This window comes from Salvelinus fontinalis, chromosome 2, assembly GCF_029448725.1.
Source record: "Salvelinus fontinalis isolate EN_2023a chromosome 2, ASM2944872v1, whole genome shotgun sequence".
Classification (NCBI taxonomy): domain Eukaryota; kingdom Metazoa; phylum Chordata; class Actinopteri; order Salmoniformes; family Salmonidae; genus Salvelinus; species Salvelinus fontinalis.
In genome coordinates, this window is record NC_074666.1 from 45,219,967 (window position 1) to 45,242,687 (window position 22,721).

The 22,721-nt window shown below is 38.4% G+C and overlaps 2 protein-coding genes across 2 annotated transcripts; both read left to right on the plus strand.

Annotated features, from left to right (window-relative positions):
* Positions 1–2,378: 2,378 nt before the first annotated feature.
* Positions 2,379–12,949, plus strand: LOC129868841 (lens fiber membrane intrinsic protein-like). Its single transcript, XM_055943127.1, has 4 exons — positions 2,379–2,562; positions 3,107–3,256; positions 12,058–12,192; positions 12,729–12,949. The coding sequence occupies exons 1-4, from the start codon at positions 2,388–2,390 to the stop codon at positions 12,788–12,790; spliced, it is 522 nt and encodes a 173-aa protein (XP_055799102.1). The 5' UTR covers positions 2,379–2,387; the 3' UTR covers positions 12,791–12,949.
* Positions 12,950–16,044: 3,095 nt separating this feature from the next.
* bsx (brain-specific homeobox) lies at positions 16,045–18,093 on the plus strand. The gene is made up of 3 exons (XM_055875828.1): positions 16,045–16,459; positions 16,934–17,124; positions 17,223–18,093. Exons 1-3 carry the CDS (start codon positions 16,207–16,209, stop codon positions 17,463–17,465), a joined length of 687 nt encoding a protein of 228 aa, XP_055731803.1. The 5' UTR covers positions 16,045–16,206; the 3' UTR covers positions 17,466–18,093.
* The last annotated feature ends 4,628 nt before the right edge of the window (positions 18,094–22,721 follow it).

Consider the following 22,721-nt stretch of genomic DNA (forward strand, 5'->3'; position numbering starts at 1 on the left):
TTGCTTCCACTGGACCTGGGGCCCTTGTTAAGGTCAACGGCATCATGAACTTTACCATGCACCAGGAAATGTTTGCCAAAAACCTGGTTACCAACGTGGTTACCAGGAGGCTGACACTTGGCCACAAGTGGATCTTCCAGCAAGGCAATAACCCCAAACACTAATCAAAATGGGTTTGAATTGAAGAGGGCAGTCCATAAGCACAGACGAAGGATATCAAGGATCTGGAACGATTCTGTATGAAGGAACGGTCCAAGATCCCTCCCAATGTGTTATCCAATCTCGTAAAACATTTTAGAAAAAGGTTCAGCGTCGTTACCTCGCAAGGGAAAGATGCTAGAGTATTGAAAACAGGAATGACAATCATTTTTACCCCCCTTTGATATGTTTGTATTACTTAAATTTCTTTCTCTAAGCAATTGTATTTGTATAAAATAATATAATAAAAAAATAAAAAAATCATAGAATATTGCTCAGTATTTGTATTATTTATTTTATACAGTCTTTTTGGCTCATGTTAATCAAGGATGCAAATAATGATGGTCCTGACTGTATATAGAACCAATCATGGTCAACTCTCATATAGAGTATATCTTGAAATTGTGAGTATGCCTCACAAAATGATATGAGTACCTCTTACAGCTTGCATCTATAAACAAATACCTTTGATACAAAAATGGGACAAGGAAAGACTAATTGGGAGAATATTTGCTGAATTTTCTGTGACTTTTGTTTGTTTTGGAAATTAAAATAAGCACTACTGGTTGAGGCAGAGTCTCTGATTTAACGCCTGGCCTGCTCTCCATTATAGCTGCTTCAGCCCTCCACTTTCAATAGAAACCACCCAGTCATCAGTATTAACTTCAACCTGCCAGCTTTGGACATTTCTGTTTTTTCAGCAGATTCCCAAACGACAAAACTAGTCCACGCTGATTGGCTAGCTCTCCGCCGGTCCCTTTGTCTGCCCTCTCCGTTTGTTCTATCCCGCGTTTCCCTATTCACCGACTCAAACGTTAGCGCTATTAGCCTGCTGGAAATCTGCCTGTCTTGGCATTATAGGGGCCTTGTTGTATTTTGTCAGGCAACCCGACTTCAATACAGAGTCACTTAGTCTTCATAAAAGGGGTCAATAAAGGTAAGCTCGTCAGCGTGTGGTTGAATTTATGCAATAATGACATCTTGGAAATAATTATTTTGTGTGATTGTGTGTGACAGTCAAGCTCTGATTCTTTCCAGTATAAATGTAGATTTATATTCTAAATATTCAAATGAATGACTATACTACATAAATTCAGGAGAATATAGATGTACTTGTTGATATCACCAACTTGCATTAATAGCATCGGCACATGCTATCTGCTGTATTGGAAAAAGAGCAATACAATTATTTGCGTTTGGAAATACTCTGGTTATTGAACCACTGTGAGAAATATTTACCAAATATTTAGCCTGTAGAATCAGTTATAGACCTTTGTAAAATCCCCACCAAATCATAAACAGCCATTTTGTTGGTGTAAATAGGGTATGGATGGAATATTAGGGTAATATGGATTTAATCCATATGGGTGACACCAAAAACAACTAGGTTGCCCTCTTCTGGCGAGTGTAAAACCGATAGCTGATTGATAGGAGTATCTATGGCAAATTAGTGTCTATTCTCACAGTAAGAGGAAAAGTAGAGCTGAATTTGAGAGGGATGACAGATTTAATGTTAATGTATTTGACAAATTCTGCTATTAGAACAACAATACATAGAGACATAAAAAAAATCTGCATTAAAATGTGGATATACTATATTTGCAATGTTTATTAACAATATTTTACCAGACATAACCTGCCATGTAAATCTATTGAATTTGAAATAAATTGAGACATTTAAATGAGAACAACTAGGGTTTGGTAGACAATATTGTTTTCAGGTGGAACAAGTAGACAATCCATGTATCAAATATCAAAGTTATCCTGGGCAGATGCCCTGAGTGAAGCTCGATAATATAAAAGGTGCCTGTGAGGGCCCATCCTTTCTCACTGATCTCCCAGAGAACAAAGTGGACCTCAGAGTAGACCCATGCCTGTGACCCCTCGATTCAATCCAGTGGAAATGATGTGTTCATTACAATGCAATTACAGACACTTTGGCCCTCTCTCCCTGAAGTGTGTGTGTATGTTGAGAGGGGGCCGCAGCTGACCCCCGTATGCTAAGTGACCTCATTCTCATCAGTGTGTGTGTGTGTGTGTGTGTGTGTGTGTGTGTGTGTGTGTGTGTGTGTGTGTGTGTGTGTGTGTGTGTGTGTGTGTGTGTGTGTGTGTGTGTGTGTGTGTGTGTGTGTGTGTGTGTGTGTGTGTGTGTGTGTGTGTGTGTGTTTCTGTCAGTCTGCAGGTGCAGGATGTACAGCTTCATGGGCGGAGGGCTGTTCTGTGCAGGCGTGGGGAACATCCTCCTGATTGTTTCCACGGCAACCGATTATTGGATTCAGTACCGGCACTCCAATAACTACATGCATCAGGGCCTGTGGCGGTACTGCATGCCGGGGAAATGCTTCACACACAACGAAAGTATTGGTGAGGACTACGGCCAGTGAACACAATGATGTCATAACACTGTGATAACACCCATCACATGTCATAACTGTTCATAACAAGCCATAACAAATGAAAGGTGCTTTTTAATTTTTTTGTGCCATGTCATTGGTACGGCTTGTCACTTAAGAATCACGATATGTTGTGATTGAAGCTATGTCAATCACACCACATCTGTTTATAAAAAGGCAAAGTCCAGGAAGCAAAGTGTAACCCGAAAACCCACAGAAAGGATTGATTTGAACTTCCATTGACTAAAACTATTCTTATATCACGCTTTGTATCTAAACTGCATTTACGCCTTATCCATCAGTGAACAATTGCATTTGAATTGGTGATTTTGGCACAAAAGAGTCATTATCCTAGTCACAGCATAAGCATCAAGACATGCTTTCCATAATAAGATTATCATTTGCCAAGCCCAATTCAAATGTTTTACCAATATGGGTAGTTTGTCAGGTCAGAACAGGCCAGGGTCAGCCACTCTTGTACCCTGACGACCCCTGTTAACCTTTGACCCCTGCAGCCCACATGGATGCCACCCGAGCACTCATGATCCTCTCCCTCTTGGCGTGTTTCATGGGCATCATCATCGGCATCATGGCCTTCATCCACTACTCGTCCTTCGACAGGTTTGACAAAACCTTTGCTGCAGGCATATTGTTCTTCATCTCATGTAAGTTTGGTTAATTTACTTATTTTCACTTATTTTACACCTTTTACTGCTTGATGTAATGTTGTTGTCCTTATTTGATAATCTATGCAGTACTTTGTTGGATGAAGAACACAACTTTTAGTTCAAATTATCTGTCTTTTCAAAGATTTTGTCAATGGAATGGTATCAAATTGTTTTTATGAACCACTTAAACCCAACAGGCAAAATTCATAATGATGTTATTTGGTTTAAATATGTTTCTAGTTGAAGCAATGTCAGGACTATAAAAAGGCAATATTTTGGTTGTTATCTGGGTATTTTTGTCCACTTTGCAAAATCTCATATATGTTGTGTAATTTATTTGTATTTTTATTATGGTCACCTAAATTATACATAAAAATAAAAAAATTAAATCAGTATACTACCAGACTATGACGTCATAGCCAGACGATTACATTGTGATGTATTTGCAGGGACATGCATCCAAGACATGCTAACCTCTCACCATTACCAATAACAGGGGAGGTTAGGGGGGTATGATATTTATGCCTCTGTAACTTTCTCACTCATTATTATTCACGATTCATTCAGGATTATCAATAATTATTATTGTGGTAGCAGCCACAATATGGTAGAAGTGTTGCGAAATATATTATATTGTTATTTACAATAAACGTGACTCCAAAATGACACAATACATTATTTACCATTAATTTCTATTGGGCACAAAATCATCTGAAACACAACTAAAACCAATTGCAAATGCATCCAATAAGTTTGTAGTCACAAGTTTGATGTAGTCATTGCACATTAGGAATATGGGACCAAATACTAAACTTTTGACTACTTTAATACACATACAGAGTGCCTTCAGAAAGCATTCAATTCATTTTATTTATCAGCCATCTACACACAATACCCCATAATGACAAAGTGAAAACAGGTTTTTAGAAATTGTTGCAAATGTATTGAAAATGAAATGCACACATCTAATTCACGTAAGTATTCATACCCCTGAGCCAATACTTTGTAGAAGCACCTTTGGCAATGTTGCACTTTCCACACCTGGATTTGGCAACATTTGTCCATTATTCTTTTCAAAATTCTTCAAGCTCTGTCAAATTGGTTGTTGATCATTGATAGACAACCATTTTCAGGTCTAGCAATATTTTCAAGTAGATTTAAGTCAAAACTGTAACTTGGCCACTCAGGAACATTCACTGTCTTCTAGGTAAGAAACTTCAGTGTAGATTTGGCCTTGTGTTTTAGGTTATTGTCCTGCTGAAAGGTGAATTCATCTCCCAGTGTCTGGTGGAAAGCAGACTGAACCAGGTTTTCCTCTAGGATTTTGCCTGTGCTTAGCTGCATATTCCATATTCCATATTTTTTTGTCCTGAAAAACACCTCAGTCCTTAACGATAACAAGCATACTGATAACATGATGCAGCCACTACTATGTTTGAAAATATGGAGAGTGGTACTCCGTAATGTGTTGTACTGGATTTTGCCCAAACATAACACTTTGTATTCAGGACAAAAAGTGAATTTCTTTGCCACATGTTTTGCAGTATTACTTTAGTGCCTTGTTGCAAACAGGAGGCATTTTTGAAATATTTTTATTCTGTACAAGCTTCCTTATTCTCACTCTATGAAATAGGTTAGTATGGTGGAGTAACTACAATGTTGTTGATCCATCCTCCATTTTCTCCTATCACAGCCATTAAACGCTGTAACTGTTTTAAAGTCACCATTGGCCTCATTGTGAAATCCCTGAGCGGTTTCCTTCCTCTCCGGCAATTGAGTTAGGAAGGACGCCTGCATCTTTGTAGTGACTGGGTGTATTGATACACCATCCAAAGTGTAATTAATAACTTAACCATGCTCAATGGGATATTCAAATTAGTATTTTTTTTTACTCATCTACCATTCTTTTTTTTAGGTGCCCTGGTCTTTGTGGTTGAATCTGTGTTTGAAATTCACTGCCCGACTGAGGGACCTTACAGATAATTGTATGTGTGGGGTACAGAGATGAGGTAGTGATACACTATTGTTGCACACAGAGTGAGTCCATGCAACTTATTTGACTTGTTAAGCAAATTTTGGTAACACTTTATTTCGCTCTTAGCGTCACAACACGTTATGCCACGGTCATAACCATGTCATAATAGCTGACAAAACTTAAAATAACCTGTCACAATATTGTGATAACACTGTCATGACACATATATTTAGACCTGTTGTGACATATATTGCATTATTTTATGGCTGGTTATGACACCTACATAAGATTGTCAAAACCCACAAAACCTACCACACAAGGCAAACCTCTTCATTACACCATAGCCTACTTGTAAACAGTATGATTGTTATATAACATTTTCTGAAATGTACCATATTAAATTATAATTGTAATTGCGTGCACATTGATGTCAGACATGCACCTACCTCAATGCTCTGTTTCTGATGACTGGGATGAATGCAGGAGCAGATTTCAGGAGCAGGAAAAGACACCCTCTTTGTGACTGATCCCTGACATAAGGACATGTACATGATAGAACTATCTGGCTTATAGGATTATGATGGTCATAATGCTTCTTGACAGTGTCATAAAATTTATTTTCTTAGTCCAAGTAAAGTGACACAGGATAGTCATAATGCTTCTTGACAGTGTCATAAAGTGTATTTTCTTAGTCCAAGTAAAGTGACACAGGATGGTCATAATGCTTCTTGACAGTGTCATAAAGTGTATTTTCTTAGTCCAAGTAAAGTGACACAAGATGGTCATAATCGGAGCTGGGTAGGTTACTTTCTAAATGTAATTCATTACAGTTACTAGTTACCTGTCCAAAATTGTAATCAGTAATGTAACTTTTGGATTACCCAAACTCAGTAACGTAATCTGATTACATTCAGTTACAGATTACTTTCCCCTAAAGAGCCATTAGAAGAAGACAAAAATGTATGTTACCAATTGAACGACATCTATTGCAGGATAATTCAAAGTTTAAATTTACATAGCTGGCCATATATGGATGTTCAATTTTACTTTATGGATTGGTTATGTAGGCTTCTTCTAACTCATCTCTTTTTACTACATATAATAGTGAAATTATATATTTTAATTAAAAACCAAAGTCTATCAGAATTTCAGTCATTCTGATAAATGACCCCTTGATCTTCAAGAATAGGACGTGGAAATATGGAAGTATAGATTAGCAAAATTGTTTTACCTGAGCATGACCCGAAAACTAAGGACTTATTAGCCAGCCCTACTCTGTTGTTTATGATTTTGTTGCCATGGAGGACTGATTGGGCTCATTGATTTGAGTTGAAAAATAAATGCTGCGCTCATGGAATGGCATGCTTTGAGCACTACTGAAACGTGTTATTTACACGTGAAAAATCAATGCCATATGCTGCATTTGCTATTGGCCTATTCTTTACCTTTTTGTTGGTGACACTTTGATATCTTGATAATATGCAGCTGTTTAAAGGGTAAATCCACAGATGAAATAATGGCAAAATGGCTGCCCCTGACTCTGTTCAGATTAATAGACCTTCCATGACATCAGAAATATTGTTTTAACCTTGTTCTGAGAAAAACAAGCTTATATTTTGGGTTCTCATGGAATGTGACAGTTGAACTAAGCTCATGAGGCATTTATAAGTTCTATTCTTCATGAATCAATGGATATACACCACCGTTCAAAAGTTTGGGGTCACTTAGAAATGTCCTTGTTTTTGAAAGAAAAGCACTTTTTTTGTACATTAAAATAACATCAAATTGATCAGAAACACAGTGTAGACATTGTTAATGTTGTAAATTACTATTGTAGCTGGAAACAGCTGATTTTTTTATGGAATATCTACATAGGCGTACAGAGGCCCATTATCAGCAACCATCACTCCTGTGTTTCAATGGCACGTTGTGTTAGTTAATCTAAATGTATCATTTTAAAAGGCGAATTGATCATTAGAAAACCCTTTTGCAATTATGTTAGCACAGGTGAAAACTGTTGTTCTAATTTACAAAGCAATTCAACCGGCCTTCTTTAGACTAGTTGAATGTCTGGAGCATCAGGTTTTCTGGGTTCGATTACAGGCTCAAAATGACCAGAAACAAAGAACTTTCTTATGAAACTCGTCAAGTCTATTGTTTTGAGAAATGAAGGCTATTCCATGCGAGAAATTGCCAAGAAATTGAAGATCTCGTACAATGCTGTGTACTACTCCCTTCACAGAACAGCACAAACTCTCTCTAACCAGAATAGAAAGAGGAGTGGGAGGCCCCGGTGCACAACTAAGCAAGAGGACATGTACATTAGAGTGTCTAGTTTGAGAAACAGACGCCTTACAAGTCCTCAACTGCCAGCTTAATTAAATAGTACCCGCAAAACACCAGTCTCAACGTCAACAGTGAAGAGGCGACTCCGGGATGCTGGCCTTCTAGGCAGAGTTCCTCTGTCCAGTGTCTGTGTTCTTTTGCCCTTCTTAATCTTTTATTTTTATTGGCCAGTCTGAGATATGGCTTTTTCTTTGCAACTCTGCCTAGAAGGCCAGCATCCGGGAATCACCTCTTCACTGTTGACATTGAGACTGGTGTACACAGCGTTGTACGAGATCTTCAGTTTCTTGGCAATTTCTCGCATGGAATAGCCTTCATTTCTCAGAACAAGAATAGACTGATGAGTTTCAGAAAAAAGTTATTTATTTCTGGCCATTTTGAGCCTCTAATCAAACCAATAAGTTCTGATGCTCCAGATACTCAACTAGTCTAAAGAAGATCAGTTTTATTGCTTCGTTAATCAGCACAACAGTTTTCAGCTGTGCTAACATAATTGCAAAATGGTTTTCCAATGATCAATTAGCCTTTTAAAATTATAAACTTGGATTAGCTAACACAACGTGCCATTGGAACACAGGAGTGATGGTTGCTGATAATGGGCCTCTATAGGCCTATGTAGATATTCCATAAAAAATCAGCCATTTCCAGCTACAATAGTCATTTACAACATTAACAATGTGCTTTTCTTTCAAAAACAAGGACATTTCTAAGTGGCCCCAAACTTTGAACGGTAGTGTACAGTATATATACTTTATAAGTCCAAAAATGGATGTAGCAACTACAGATTGCCCCTTTCAGTATATCAAAACGGTGCGAGTTTGAGCATGTGTCCATTAGGCCTATGGATTTTTTTTATCAACATGAATTAGATTAAGCAATAAAAGCCTCACTTTTATTCCGTAGGCTGGGATCCGCACTATGCAGCTGATGAAAGAGTGCATTTTTCACTTGCTGTCCACTGGTTTCAAAAACAATGATTGTTAGGCAGTTTAAACTTCTTGAATTATTGGGTTCAAATACAAATTTAGATTTGTGAACAGCCATCCACAACAACCACAATCCGTAAGGCACAAATAGCTAAATGAGAGAGCAGCAGTGTGATTCACATCAATGCGCTGTGTAGATATCAATAATAAGTGATATCCGTATCGCCGTAGACTAAACCACTGCTGTCATCCTTACCTCCAAGTTTTTATTCAAGTTGGATAATCTTTGGATGCCGACAGCAGTCACACCATTGGAAGGCATAGCTTGGACTGTAGCCTACAAAAGCCTATTCCTGCTCTTTTCCCACGATCCATCAAACACATTTTGTCTGTCATCATAGTGGTCTCTGACTTATGGTCAGACTCGCTCACATTGAACAAATTTAAATTTGCAAATTATTTCAATGCTGATTTGAATCACATTGAGAAAACAGAGAAGTGTCAAAGATTTTTTTTATGCAAACATCCTTTCGGGATTCAAAAGTAATCCTCGAAGTAATCAACTTGTTTTTCAAAAGTATCTAATCTGATTACAATATTTTTGCGGGTAAAGTAACAGATTACAGTTAGAGTTTACATGTAATACGTTACTCCCCAACCCTGGTCATAATGCTTCATGACAGTGTCATAAAGTGTATTTTCTTAGTCCAAGTAAAGTGACACAGGATGGTCACAATGCTTTATGGTGACAGTGTCATACAATTTATAAAAAATACGATGACAAAAAAACAACAACAGCAACACCCAGGTGGCGACACACATCTCTGTGTGCCTGGCAGACATCTCAGCTTGGATGTCAGTTCACCATATTAAGCTCCTCGACAAAACGGAGTTGCTCTTCCTCCTGGGGAAGGCTTGCTCTCTCCAAGATCTCTCCATCACAGTTGACAACTCCACGGTGTCCCCCTCACAGAGTGCAAAGAACCTTGGTGTGACCCTGGACAACACCCTGTCATTCTCTGCAAACATCAAAGCAGTGTCTCGCTCCTGCGGGTTCATGCTCTACAACATCCATAGAGTACGACCTTTCCTCGGACAGGAAGCGGCGCCGGTCCTAATCCAGGCACTTGTCATCTCCCATCTATACTACTGCAACTCTCTGTTGGCTGAGGTCCCTGCTTGTACCATCAAACCCCTGCAACTTATCCAGAATGCCTCAGTCCGCCTGGAGTTCAACCTGCCTAAGTTCTCCCATGTCACCTGCTCCTCCACTGACTTCCATCATCTTCAAGACCCTGGTGCTTGCCTACGGAGCAGCAAAGGGAACTGCCCCACCTTACCTTAAGGCTATGCTCAAACCCTACATCCCAACCCGAGCACGTTTTGCCACCTCTGGTCTCTTTGCCCTCCCACCCCTACGGGACGGCAAATCCCGTTCAGCCCAGTCAAAGCTCTTCTGTGTCCCGGCAACCCAATGGTGGAACAACCTTGCCCTTAAAGTCAGGACTGCTGAGTCCCTGCCCATCTTCCAACATTTCTGGAACCCTACCTCTTAAATAACGCTCACAGCAACCGTTAGATACACATTTCATAAAAAGTAACCTTCTTAAATACATATCATTAGCGTGGTTCATATGTACTCATGTAAATACACTTAATACAAGCCATCTTTTGTCAAAAAATAAAACCATTTAAGAGACAAAATGTTTTAACGAAAACACATTTAACCCGAGACTTCATCTTGTCTCATTGACTTATATACAAAGTTAGCTAGCTTACTTGGCTACATTCATATGAAGTGGAAAATCTCACTCCATTTTCACTGTCAAAACACTTAAATTATCCGTCAAAATTACAAGAAAACTCATCATTTTGTAATAAACATGTTATCGCTATAAATGTTATAAACCTGAAAACAAGATGAATGAGACATGGAAAATTAAACCTTTTCCACTGGGCTTCTCATCCTGTTTCTCTTCTTCCAACGTATGAGGTGCGTGCCTGCTGCTAACAGTTTGAATGTCTCCCCCTAGTGGTAGCGCTAAGTATACATGTATATTAAAGCAAAACCATGGAGGACTACAATACAATTGTTGTGAACAAACAAACTTTGATTCCAAAATATGAACATTTATAGAATCTATCACAGAAAATGTGTTGTTGTTGTAAGGCTAATAATATAAGCCCGATAGGCCTATCACTTACATGACCATATGTCAACATAAGTCCCAAAGAGAGTGTTTTGTCCTGCTCCTGCATTCACCCCAGTCATCAGCGACAGAGCATTGGGCTAGGCAAATGTTGGACATCAATGTGTGTACAATTACAATGGTAAAAAATTACCAATTTTAGGAAATGTTATATAACATATTATTTACAAGTAGATTTGAATGGTTTGCCTTTTGTGGTAGGTTTTCTCATAACCAGCCATAAAATGTTGCAATATTTGTCACAGAAAGTCTAAATATGTGTCATGACAGTGTTATGACAATGTTATGACAGGTTATATCAGCTGTTATGACATTATAACATGGTTGTGACCATGTCATGGTGTGTTATGATGCTAGGTGTCAAATAAAGTGTTACCCAAATGTTTACTCCTAAACTTATTTAGGCTTGCCATAACAAATGGGTTGAATTATTGACTCAAGACATTTCAGCTTAACATCTTTTATTAATTTGTAAAAAAATTTTTTTAACATAGTTCCACTACGACATTATGGGGTATTGTGTGTAGGCAAGTGAACAAATAAAACTAAATTTCATCTATTTTAAATTCAGGCTGTAACTCGACAACATGTGGAAACGGTCAAGGGCTTTGAATGCTTTCTGATGGCACTGTAAGTAAATTTGTCAAAATACTTTTGGTTCCATTAAATGGAAGGACTATGTACAACAAGTGGTGTAATTTTCTAAGCGGTTCCCGTTTTATGGATGAACATACCCTCAAATTAAAGCTGACAGTATGTATCATTTCAAATCAAGTATAGAAGTACAAAACAACAAAAAATATGTCACTGCCCATGTGGGTTGCCGCAAACATGCTAACTTTAAGTGTTACTACTTTATCAAAAACTGATTTAAAAATATATCTCTAATCAAGTGAATGATTTATCTTTAGGCGCCCCCATGGTGTATATATATATATATATAGAAATGTTTATAGATTTAACTTCATTAGATTAAATATAACTTTTTCTAAATAACAAATATAAGATCAATGTACCTCAACATCGTTATGTTGGAGTGACTTCCCAAGTTGAAATGAGACAGATGAAATGTTTAGTTGAGCAAAAGTAGAGGCAGCCGGGGTGGGATATGAGGTGACATAAAGTGGTTTCTGTGAGAATTACATGCAGGTGAGTTTAACACAGGGCCTCCCCCAATGCAAACTGTTCACTAAATGGTTGTGCATAATCATTTCCATGTTAAAACCTAAAGCAGGAAAATCTTTTAAGAATCAAAGAATGCAAAAACATGGATGCCTGTGGATGCCATCATTAAATGATGTAATGTTACATTAAGTAGTTTGATCTCCTCTTTCTCTCCAGGCTTTTTCGTGTTGCTAGCAATGGCAGTATACACTGGTGTGACGATTAATTACTATGGTAAACGCTATGGCAACTGGAGGTTCTCCTGGTCCTACATCATCGGCTGGGTGTCAGTGGTGCTAACCTTCTTCTCAGGTAAAACCAAGACATCACTGGTCACACTCCCCACATAACATTCAGCTGTGAACAAATGTTTTATTTAAGAAAATGTATTATAGTCAATGGTCAATCCAGGGCCCATATTCACAAAGTGTCTCAGAGCAAATGACTGCTGATCTAGGATCAGGTTTGCCTTTTAATCATGATGAATAAAAGGGGGGGGGGGGGGGGGGGGCTGATCCTAAATCAGCATTCCTACTCTGAGACGCTTTGTGAATACGGACCCAAGAGTATTATAAAGGAATAATATATTGTTGTTATATTTATTTAACCTTTATCCAGCCAGGCAATTCAGTGAGAACAAATGTGTGCTACATCGATTCCAGGCTGAATATGTACAGCTCCTATTTACTTCAACATGCTTCAATCTCCTTACAGACTATCTGCTTTTTTGGAATATAGAATTTTTAATGGCAGCTGAATTGTGTTTTATATCATTTTGGTCTAGGTCCTTCAATGTATGTGTGTGTGTGCAAAAGTACAACGTGATGTCTTTGTCTTTTTTTATAAAGGTATATTCTATATGTGTGCCTATCGGATGCACGAATGCCCCAGAAACTCAAACTCTCACTAGAAGACTTCAGAAATGATCATCAATATCTTATGATTTTGAGAGCCACTGACTTGTGGCTGTTCCCCGTATTTGAGAGTCAAGATGGATCAACCCACTATTTACTTTTGGAACATGGATTATAGAATTTAAATTATATGAATAAAGGACGTTGGGGGTAAACGTGTCACCTTTTCAATGATTAAATGCTTGTCTTTTATATTTGTACGGGCCCATTTTTACACGTCAGACATATTGCCCATTTTGACTATACAGGTCTGATATACTATATACAGACAAACTATCCCAGATCTGGTCAAGTTAAGTGATCCAAGTACCTAAAATAAATTTTGACAGATGCACTGTCTCCAGGTATGACAATCCATATTGTGGAATAGCTATAACAACCTATTTAGCGCTTTAGCAGAGTTTGGGAGGCATCAAGAAATTATACAACATTACTGTCCAGGGTCAGCCTACAGCAGAAAAACATAGTATTTTTCATGTGTATATCTTTCAAAATATTTTTGTATAGTATGTAGGGGATGCACAACAAGTTGCTATGTTGAACTATGTAAAATATATATATATATATGTGTTTGGATCATACACCAATGTTGTGTTCTTGTGGCAGGCATTCTTGTACAACATGATGGATGATATTTTGTCCAGACTAACAGGATTGGTTAAGTGGAAGACCCAGATGTCATATAGGCTTACAAGGAAACCAAATAGATTGCATGCAAGATGATGCACTGGTGCCAGGTATACATATTCGCAAAACACATACTGTAGGCTGCGTTTACACAGGCAGACAAATTCTGATTATTTTTCCACTAATTGATCTATTGACCAACCAGATCAGCTCTTTTGCCAATAATTAAGGCAAAATATCAGAATTGGGCTGCCTGTGTAAACACAGCCATATTGTGTGTGAAATGTGTGTGAAGATGTCACTTCGATTGGTTAAACATTGACCGGAGTTAATTGATGGATGTCAGAAATGTTTAGGCCAGCGTTTCTCAAACTCAACCCTGGGAACCCCAAGGGGTACACATGTAGTTTTTCGCCCTAGCACTACACGGCTGATTCAAATATTCAAGCTTGAGGATGAGTTTAATATTTAAATCAGCTGTGTAGTGCTAGGGCAAAAAACATGATGTGCACCCTTTGGGGTCCCCAGACCGAGTTTGGGAAATGCTGGTTTAGGCCTATTGGGACCATGTTTTGAGATAAAGGTATTGGAAAAATTGACACATATTTAAATGAATATGACATAACAATGTCCTCTGGTGTTTCACAATCAATCATCTTATTGATGCCAAAAAGTCACTGAAACGTAATGATCTAATAGAACCTATCCATGCGCCCGAGCCACTGGTGCGTGATATTAACCCTGACATGAAACAAAGATGAATTGCAACAACAACAAAAACTACTTATTTCCACTAGATTGAATTTGATTTCTCTTGTTACCAGATCAATAAATATTGTAACTGCTAAGATTGACCCGTCGTCTTTGAAGCTAACCGACGTATTACCAAATGCAATGCTGCAAGCCTCTTATCGAACGAAAATAATACGCCACTTACTTTAGAGTGACGCAATGGCTCCCAGGCACCACATTTTACTTGATGAAGTTGGCTGCAAAAGCAGCTTAACCCCACCTTAAGAACGGAACAGATCCTATTGACTATCCGTGCAAAGACGATGTAATTGCCATTTGTTCAATCACTTTCAAATTTTCATCTAAAATCAACTAGTTACCCCGATGTTTCTTTAGGGATAGAGGAGATGCACGTGCATCTGAGGCCTTCACGTATTAGTCCACGATTTATTTATTTGACATTTAAAATAATAGGCCTAATATGCTTTGCAAGTTTTTTTCAGACAGATCATTTGTCCTATAGGTCAATTATCTTCAACAAATGTTTATACAAATTGCCTTCTACAGATAGGCCATATGTAAAAAATTAAATGAAATAGGCATCAAGAGCATTATCAAAGTGAGCTAAGCCCTTCAAGTCATGTTATATTTACATCACTTCATTTCTCTGTTCACTCTTCCATTTTACTCATTCAACTGTCTAATTCTGTGGTTGCCATAAAAGTGTACTCTCTGATGTATGGACTCTGTGCTCAGGGAAAGAAACACAAACTAAAACAGTATCTAAATCTGTCACATTTCCATATTCTTTAAACTGACATTTTGAGTCATTTGCAAGGTCTACACCCATTTTCCTTATATAAGCTCATGCATATGGAGGACGTGTTTTAGATTTGGCGCAGTAATGCACTTTCGTGAGTAATTGAATTCAGTAATTAATTTGTTATGCCTACCTGATCAAATGGAAATCCTGTCCTCGCGCCCAAGGATTACTACTTCCGCTCTAACATCTCCCCTAATTGCCTAATAGCGTTGCAGCGAGAATACTGCCTGCATTAAGACACTTTCACATTAGCTAGCGTGATTGGAAATGTGATGACAACACGATATCAACAAATTAAGGCTTCCGTCGCTTAAATGGCGCAGGAGCACCACTTGTACTCTCCCAGATTTTAATACCAACAATTACAGCCAATTTATGGCGGAATTAGCAAATACACCTGTCATCCCCCGCATCAGTGATCCGGGGGATGACTATGAAAAGATAGTAGGAGACAGACACCCTACTAGGTATTAGGGAAACAACAGGTAGGAACTGTTGCACAAAAATAAAATGCTATTCAGATCAGTAAATGTTAGTTTTCTGTCGTATACTTGGGGATGCCAACAGCAATCCCACCTATTGAGGTCATTTAAACATGATAAGATATGCTACATGTAGAAAGTGAAACGTTATACAAATCACCTCCAGTTGTTAATCATTAGTGTTGCCTAATTGTGTAGCATATGCCTTGTTATAAACGTTGATGTTTGTTTATAAAAATAAAAAACACTGGTAAAATGACAATATAAATAATAGTCTAACGGCCTAAAACAGTAGGATATATGTCTATAGTTTATATTCACTGGAAAGGGGACGAATGAAAGCAAGTTTGACTGAGGTGCAGGAGGGAAAGACTGCAGGGCTCCGGTGGGAAGGCTGTTTCAGCACCATGGCGAGCGACCCTCCCTCTCCGTCGTCACCATCATTAATCCATACACAACTAATTCCATTCTCCGCCCCACCGGCGTGCTATTGGCTGAGTACACATCAGTTTTATAATTTGCCACAGTCGCTCCACTTGGATAAATAGTAATCTACCTCCCTCTGAATAAATAGTAGGCTAATCTACCTGGCACCACTCACTGGCTGCCACACAGACGACCATTCTAGCGTTTGAGACTGAGGAGACGGAGGCAAGAAGTTTAGTGCTTCCCTTCCTTAGTTTGTTAGGGTGCACATATAATCAACACCACACGGACTCAATTGTGAAGGTGTTTTCAGAGATATAAGATGAATCTGAACTACACGTCCCCGGTGCCTCAGATGCCAGCCCAGAGGTCAACGTCGTTCTTCATCGAAGATATTTTATTACACAAACCAAAGCCCCTGAGAGAGGTATTCCACTTGCCATTCTCAAGCTCTCTGGCTTCCCGGATGCCTCTCCTAGAATATGGATACCCACTGATGCCCACTCCGATACTAGCGCCTCACCCGCACCATCATCTACACAAGCCGGACCATCACCAGTATTTCTTCACGTCTGGTAAGTAGGAAGGCACTGGATTGGTTCATGCATTCAATGAAGCGAAGGCAGTTACAGAGTGCAAGAACAGCTAAGCCAACGTCGACATTTCATTAGGCCTATAATGATTTCATTCCAAAAGGATGTTATTTCATAATGTTGGTGCATGTATAATTTCCATTTTAGTAGTCTACCAATCCTAACAGCCTGACAAAACGATGGAGTGGTCTTGGGCGTTTTGCAACAGGTACATTGGCCTTTTCGTGCGTAAAAGTTAGTGCAAAACGTTTTCGAATAAATCCAACTCAATCAGGGAAAAAAATCATACTCCATTATATAATGGTGTGCTAAATATAACGAGGCCTAGAGTAATATTCTACAATGTGAAGAAATTGCATGGAGTACATTGAATTTAACTTAAAACAAATAAACTGTTAATATAATTGCAAAAGTTGTGTTGAAATTTCAATGTTGAATGCCTTATATATTTCACAGGGATGCAAATGCCGGGGTTATTTCAGCATCATCCGGAGTTACCCGGCAAGCATTGCAGACGAAGGAAGGCGAGAACGGTCTTCTCGGATTCGCAGCTATCTGGTCTGGAAAAGAGATTTGAGATACAACGGTACCTATCCACACCAGAACGAGTGGAGTTGGCAACCGCGTTAAGTCTCTCGGAAACCCAGGTAAGAAACCTAAACTACATCACACTAATCATACCTTTCGGGATGGTCGCATTGTGCTGCAAAGCAAGTTTATGAAATATTCCACCTTTGTCACACAGGTGAAAACATGGTTTCAAAACAGAAGGATGAAGCATAAAAAGCAACTGAGGAAAACACAAGACGACCAGAAAAATCCGAATGACTTAGATAGATCCATGGAGAACTCAAGTGAGAGTGAACTCAACGAAAAAAACACAGATGATCTAAACAGTGGAATCGACCCAGACTCATACATGTTAGAGGAAAATGAGGACGATGTTGATATCGAGGATGATATTTGCTCGCCAGAACGTTCACTATAGTGCAAGTGGCAAGTTGTTTTAAAAACAAATAGCCATAACCCAGTGTAAATGTCAATATTGAATCGTGTATTTTAGGCTACATATGAAATGATATATTGCTTTTTTAAACAAATCAATGACAATAATGCAAAGTATTATTTATTCAAGCGTCTATGCGTAATATGTCACTCACTACACATTCCCTTTAGGCTGTCTATATTTATAATTTCCGTGGCTGTGTAAAATGCATCATGTCAAACAATTGTACATAGGCCTACAAAATATAATCTGAAGCCATGTTCATTATTAGGATACTATTATCATTATTATTATCATCAACTTCGAATCAAACAAAAAACAGTCATTTTCATCTTAAGATAGTTTTTGGTGAATGTTTGAAGCCACCAGTTATGCAGACGTCTTACGTTGACCCATGCAGGACCAGTTGATTATTTTGGGAGACAATCTGTGAGAAAATACATTTGTATGTTCCTACTTTGATAAACAAAAACAACTTAGCTCTTAATTTCAGCATGTCACATTTTTACCCTTTCTTTTTGCACTTTCGTTCTGGTAATCGAAATATGTTGCAGCATATGCCTTTTGAAGTGTTATTGCTTTACTATTAAAACGTGCATGATAAACATAACTAATTGTTTAACCTGTACCATTGATCATGTACATTTGTCGGTTTATTATTAGGCTAAGGGATTGCAGTTGCATTTTCCTATAAACTTGGATGAACTGACCAATGTTTCAATTTAATGCCATTAATACTTTAGTATTAGTTAGTTATTAGTCAATAAATCAATCCTTATAGGACGCTAGAGATTTATAACTATTTGAATAGATATATTTGTATTTAATTGAAATAGTTTCTTGGAATACCTACTCATAACTCATAATTATATTTCGGGAAGTATGCCTAACCCTACTTTTGAAAAGCAATTATAGACAATGATTATTTCCTGGCAGTCCGATTCTACGATCTCTTTGTACTTTAATAATATTACGAATAATGATAATTAATTAATAATAGCTACGAATTATGGTTATAATAATATTTTTAAGTAGCCTATTATTTTGCATAGGCCTTTCGACATTCACATAGCCTACCTTAGGCTTTACAGAAAATTCCCCGGCCGTATCTTGAGAGGTCAGTTGTAATTACGTTTTACTAAAATAACCCCACCTGCTTGAAGAGCCAGGGCCTCGTCTCCCAGTTTCGGTGTAAATTAAGAATTGCGATGATCGTAGGCTACCCAATGCATCGTTATTTACGAGCCAAACAGTGTTTCCCAAACATGCACGTAGAGAAGCCTAAGTGCATCATTAGACCATGTGTCGATATTGATAGGATCGAAAGAAAAGTAGCGCTGCTCTCCGATCAGCTTTCTCCATTCAAATCTACTTTAACATTATAATTATTCCCCATTACTGACGAAGGATCAGCTCCTAGAGAAATATTAACACCTATTTCTGCAAATATTGAGGCGGCTTATTATGCTTACCCAATACTAATGCACTAACTAACAGATTGGCATATCACTGTGCACATCTTGTCACACATCATGAACCGTATTGAAGACAAAATTACAGACAGTAGCCTATTGGCAAAATATAACTCGATATGATTGAAATAGGCACATGTAGCCTATTTATCGTTTAACGAAGTCATGTCGGTTTTTATTTGAAGCATCGTTTAATCTTTCACTTGTTCGTAACAAGTGCAAACACTGCGAGCTTTATAATTGTAGTCAACTTTGTTCTGGGGTAATTGCGGTCAGTCAGACAGATATAAGAATCTTGATTCAATGTTTAGCGGAGATCTTCTGTGAATATAATGATGCAGAAGGGCAAAACAGCATCCAACGATGCACTTTGGCTGCTCAACGAATAGTCTGGATCACTCATAGATGTGTGAAGGTTTTTAATTAAGAATCACGTTACTAACAAAGGCTTTGTTAAACAGCTCGGCTACTAAAGGTACATCGTAAGATCTTAACGCTACGAAGGCTCTGGGAAACGAGGCCATGGACCAGAACCACTACTACACGAGTCACTTAGCAGTGGAGGAGATATTAATTGGACGCTATCTGTTAAATTTGCTCATGCTGTGGTAGACGCCTTGGTAGCTGGGACCCCGCTGTGGAATAAAATAAATACGTCATCATACAATAACAAATAGTTGTTGCATGTAACGTAGAGCGGTAGCTATTCATAAACATTGTCATGACTTTTATTGAACTTGAGTTAGGCTATTATTGGTTACTGCTAGGCCTACTGGATCACCAAATGTCTTGAAAGGAGCAGTGAGGGGATTCGAATAATCTGTTTTGCACCGGGTGAAGTTGATTGCTTTCGTTTCGGAACGGGCGTGAACAAAAAGTGCCCCCTTCAAAGCCCACGGGGAAATCGGCTCAAAACAAAAGTGGCGTAATTAAGCACAATGATTCATGAGTAGGATTCTGTGTTTTCACATGCGAAAGTGATTGATTTAAAAAAAAAAAAACTTTATCTGTCTTCCCAACGAAAACTAGTCAGAAAATGAAAACAATCGTTTTATGGAAAAGAGATGTATGTTTCTGGACGATACACAATGCTGTCTTGTTGACAACATGATCAAGCTGTGCAGATTTCTTTTCGATTTGGGAAAGGTGCTCCTCCCTCACCGCTTTTGCCCGTTCACGTCAAGGGCCATAGACCGATGCCCAGCGGCTCAGCATAATAGAATTCGCCCACTGACTCAAGCAGCTGGCTTAAGAAAACATGGGTCTATCACAAAAACATTGCGTTCAATGTAAGCTATTTTGGGACATTTGGAAAATTGGAATGCTAAGCTAAATGGAGACATTTTGACAGATATTTAACTCAAATAATTTGTGCACAATGTTGGTGAAATTACAAGTAAACCAACAATTGGTCTTTGCCTCTACATGGTAGAATATGAATCGAGGACACCAGCACCAAACAAACAACATTTGACACCCAAGTCAGCTGATTTGTCCAGAGAATTTTATGAACATTTAAGGAATGTTGTAAAACATAATTATTTTCTGGAAGTAAGGAAAGATTTCAGGATAAAAGCAAGTAATTCAGTAGCCTACAGTCCTGGAATTTTGTCAGCTCTTGCACACCACTGCCACACTTGAAAACAATATGCATTGAATTAAATCTTAGTGTGGCCCATTAGGTCGATTTGATATTTTTGTATTATTAAAACTCTCTATATATAATTCATGGCTTATGTTTTAAATGCTCAAGAGTGCAGTAAATGTGTACATTTTTCTGTTTGCAAAATATATTGTTCACAACAAGCTGTTATCTTACTAACTACTCTGCCCCTCAGTGAATCTGCCAGCAACAGCAGCTCCATGAGCACATAGGCTGTGCGAACATTGCTTGGATTGTTTTGCAGGATTTCATAGCATAAAATGTAACAGTCAAAGTAAATGGACTGTCCTTGGTCATTCACATGTGCGTGCAGTCAGAACTTTTGGGTCTGCTCTAGTCTCCCTCCCAATGAGTCTCTAGAGCCAGATGGCTTACTTCTGCACGTGAGGCTAGATCTGCTCTATCAGGTACCGATGGCGCTAAAGCAAAAAGCCAGTTGTAATTAACTTGTAAATAAACGATTATAACAGTCATTGAAGCCTGTCATAACGGTCATCTACATCCAACAAGAGTCAAAGGACAGAGGGATACAGTAGCTTGAACCTTCTCATCGCGGATCTGGTAGGACAAAAAAGCATGAATGTGGATGGTCAATTTTATTGTTTCCCCCGTGGTGTTCATTAGGTTATATTGTGCTGTAGGTGGCAGGGTGACATTTTGTGTGGACTAAAACAGCCTAAAACAGGGTGTATCACAAAGCACGATCAAATTAATTAGCCAGCTACAATCATTTTGAGAAACATTGAGAAATAGTTTGGTATATTTTCTGGGTCAAGTTAACCAGTTATCTACCTTTGATAAACAGCTAGAAAGCTACAGCTAGCTGATGTTAGCTCCCATGCCAATTTCAAGTCTATGTAAACTAATATCTGCCTAACCCATAAATATTAAGCTATTTCAGAATGAAAGTTAACTGGCTAGCACATCATGCTTTGTGACATTATATTAGCTACCTATCCCCAGTTAGATGATGTGTTTTCACTAACTGCATCTGCAGGCTTGTTGAGTTCTCCCTGGTGCACTCTTTCCTTTGTGAGCTGGCTGCTCATTCTAAATGTTATAATCAATCTGTTCCAAACAGTGGCAGCATGTGCAGCAGGGGGTCATTTTGTTTTTGACATGCACAAGTGAATTAATTGTATTTATGCTGTTGTTCAAATGCATCATATTCTGTCATGCTTCCTTTTTGACCCCCCCTTGACCATTTTAATTTAAAACAATCGCAGTAAGGTACTTAACTGTTACCCAGAAAGGATTTGATATTCAGATAAAAATGGCTGCATTGGACCTTTAACAGAAAAGGATTGGGACAAATTAGGCTAAGGGATTTGATAGCTCTTCATTGTATAATGAATGATACACAGATATGTTACAGCAATAACACGTAGCATGTTTTAATCAAAACACAACAGTAATTGTTGGGAGTTTAAATCACAATATTGAAAATAATGTCCATGTCTTGGTGAAAGTAACTCCTTCGTAACACACCCATTTTTCATTTTCTCTGAATATGATAAGGATCAGTAGGGCCTTTGGCCCATTGAATTGGTTTGTTGTTTGTACACATTCTTAGAAGATACTCACCTTAGATAATACTCACCAATAGCATGCAAACACTACCCTTTAGGCCTACAGGTGAGTAAACATTGAAATATAATGATTTCCATTTGAGTAACTACGCCAATTTCTTCTGCTATGGCAATGAGTGCTACATTTTTCTTTAGGTATCATCTCTAGTAGAAACATACTTTCTTGTCCATTTTATTTTCAGACAATTTTACTTTTAACCCAAACCCCAGAGAAGCACAAACACCTACGCACACACACCAAGGAGTTGCATGCCAGGGTCTGCCCCTGTAGCAGATTATGGGTTAAGTGCTTTGCTCAAGGGTGCAATGGCAGGAGATGGCATGCCACTTGCCACAAGATTTTCCTATCAGACTTGGGATTCGAACTGGCGACCCTCCGGTTGCTGGACCACCTCTCTAACCTCTAGATGACCTGGCACACCAAAAGTGTAACAAGAGTGAGTGGGTGGATTCCAATCCATAGAGGTCATCCCTGAGACCAAAAACCTAATCATGGAGAACCTGGCCAGAGCAC

Bases quoted from the DNA above. Each gene is read 5' to 3' on its own strand.
- LOC129868841 (XM_055943127.1), top strand. From the start codon at position 2,388: ATGTACAGCTTCATGGGCGGAGGGCTGTTCTGTGCAGGCGTGGGGAAC. The intron at 2,563-3,106 runs GTGAGGACTACG...TGACCCCTGCAG, and splicing joins CACACACAACGAAAGTATTG to CCCACATGGATGCCACCCGA. The intron at 12,193-12,728 runs GTAAAACCAAGA...TTTTTTATAAAG, and splicing joins GGTGCTAACCTTCTTCTCAG to GTATATTCTATATGTGTGCC.
- bsx (XM_055875828.1), top strand. From the start codon at position 16,207: ATGAATCTGAACTACACGTCCCCGGTGCCTCAGATGCCAGCCCAGAGG. The intron at 16,460-16,933 runs GTAAGTAGGAAG...TATATTTCACAG, and splicing joins CCAGTATTTCTTCACGTCTG to GGATGCAAATGCCGGGGTTA. The intron at 17,125-17,222 runs GTAAGAAACCTA...TTTGTCACACAG, and splicing joins TAAGTCTCTCGGAAACCCAG to GTGAAAACATGGTTTCAAAA.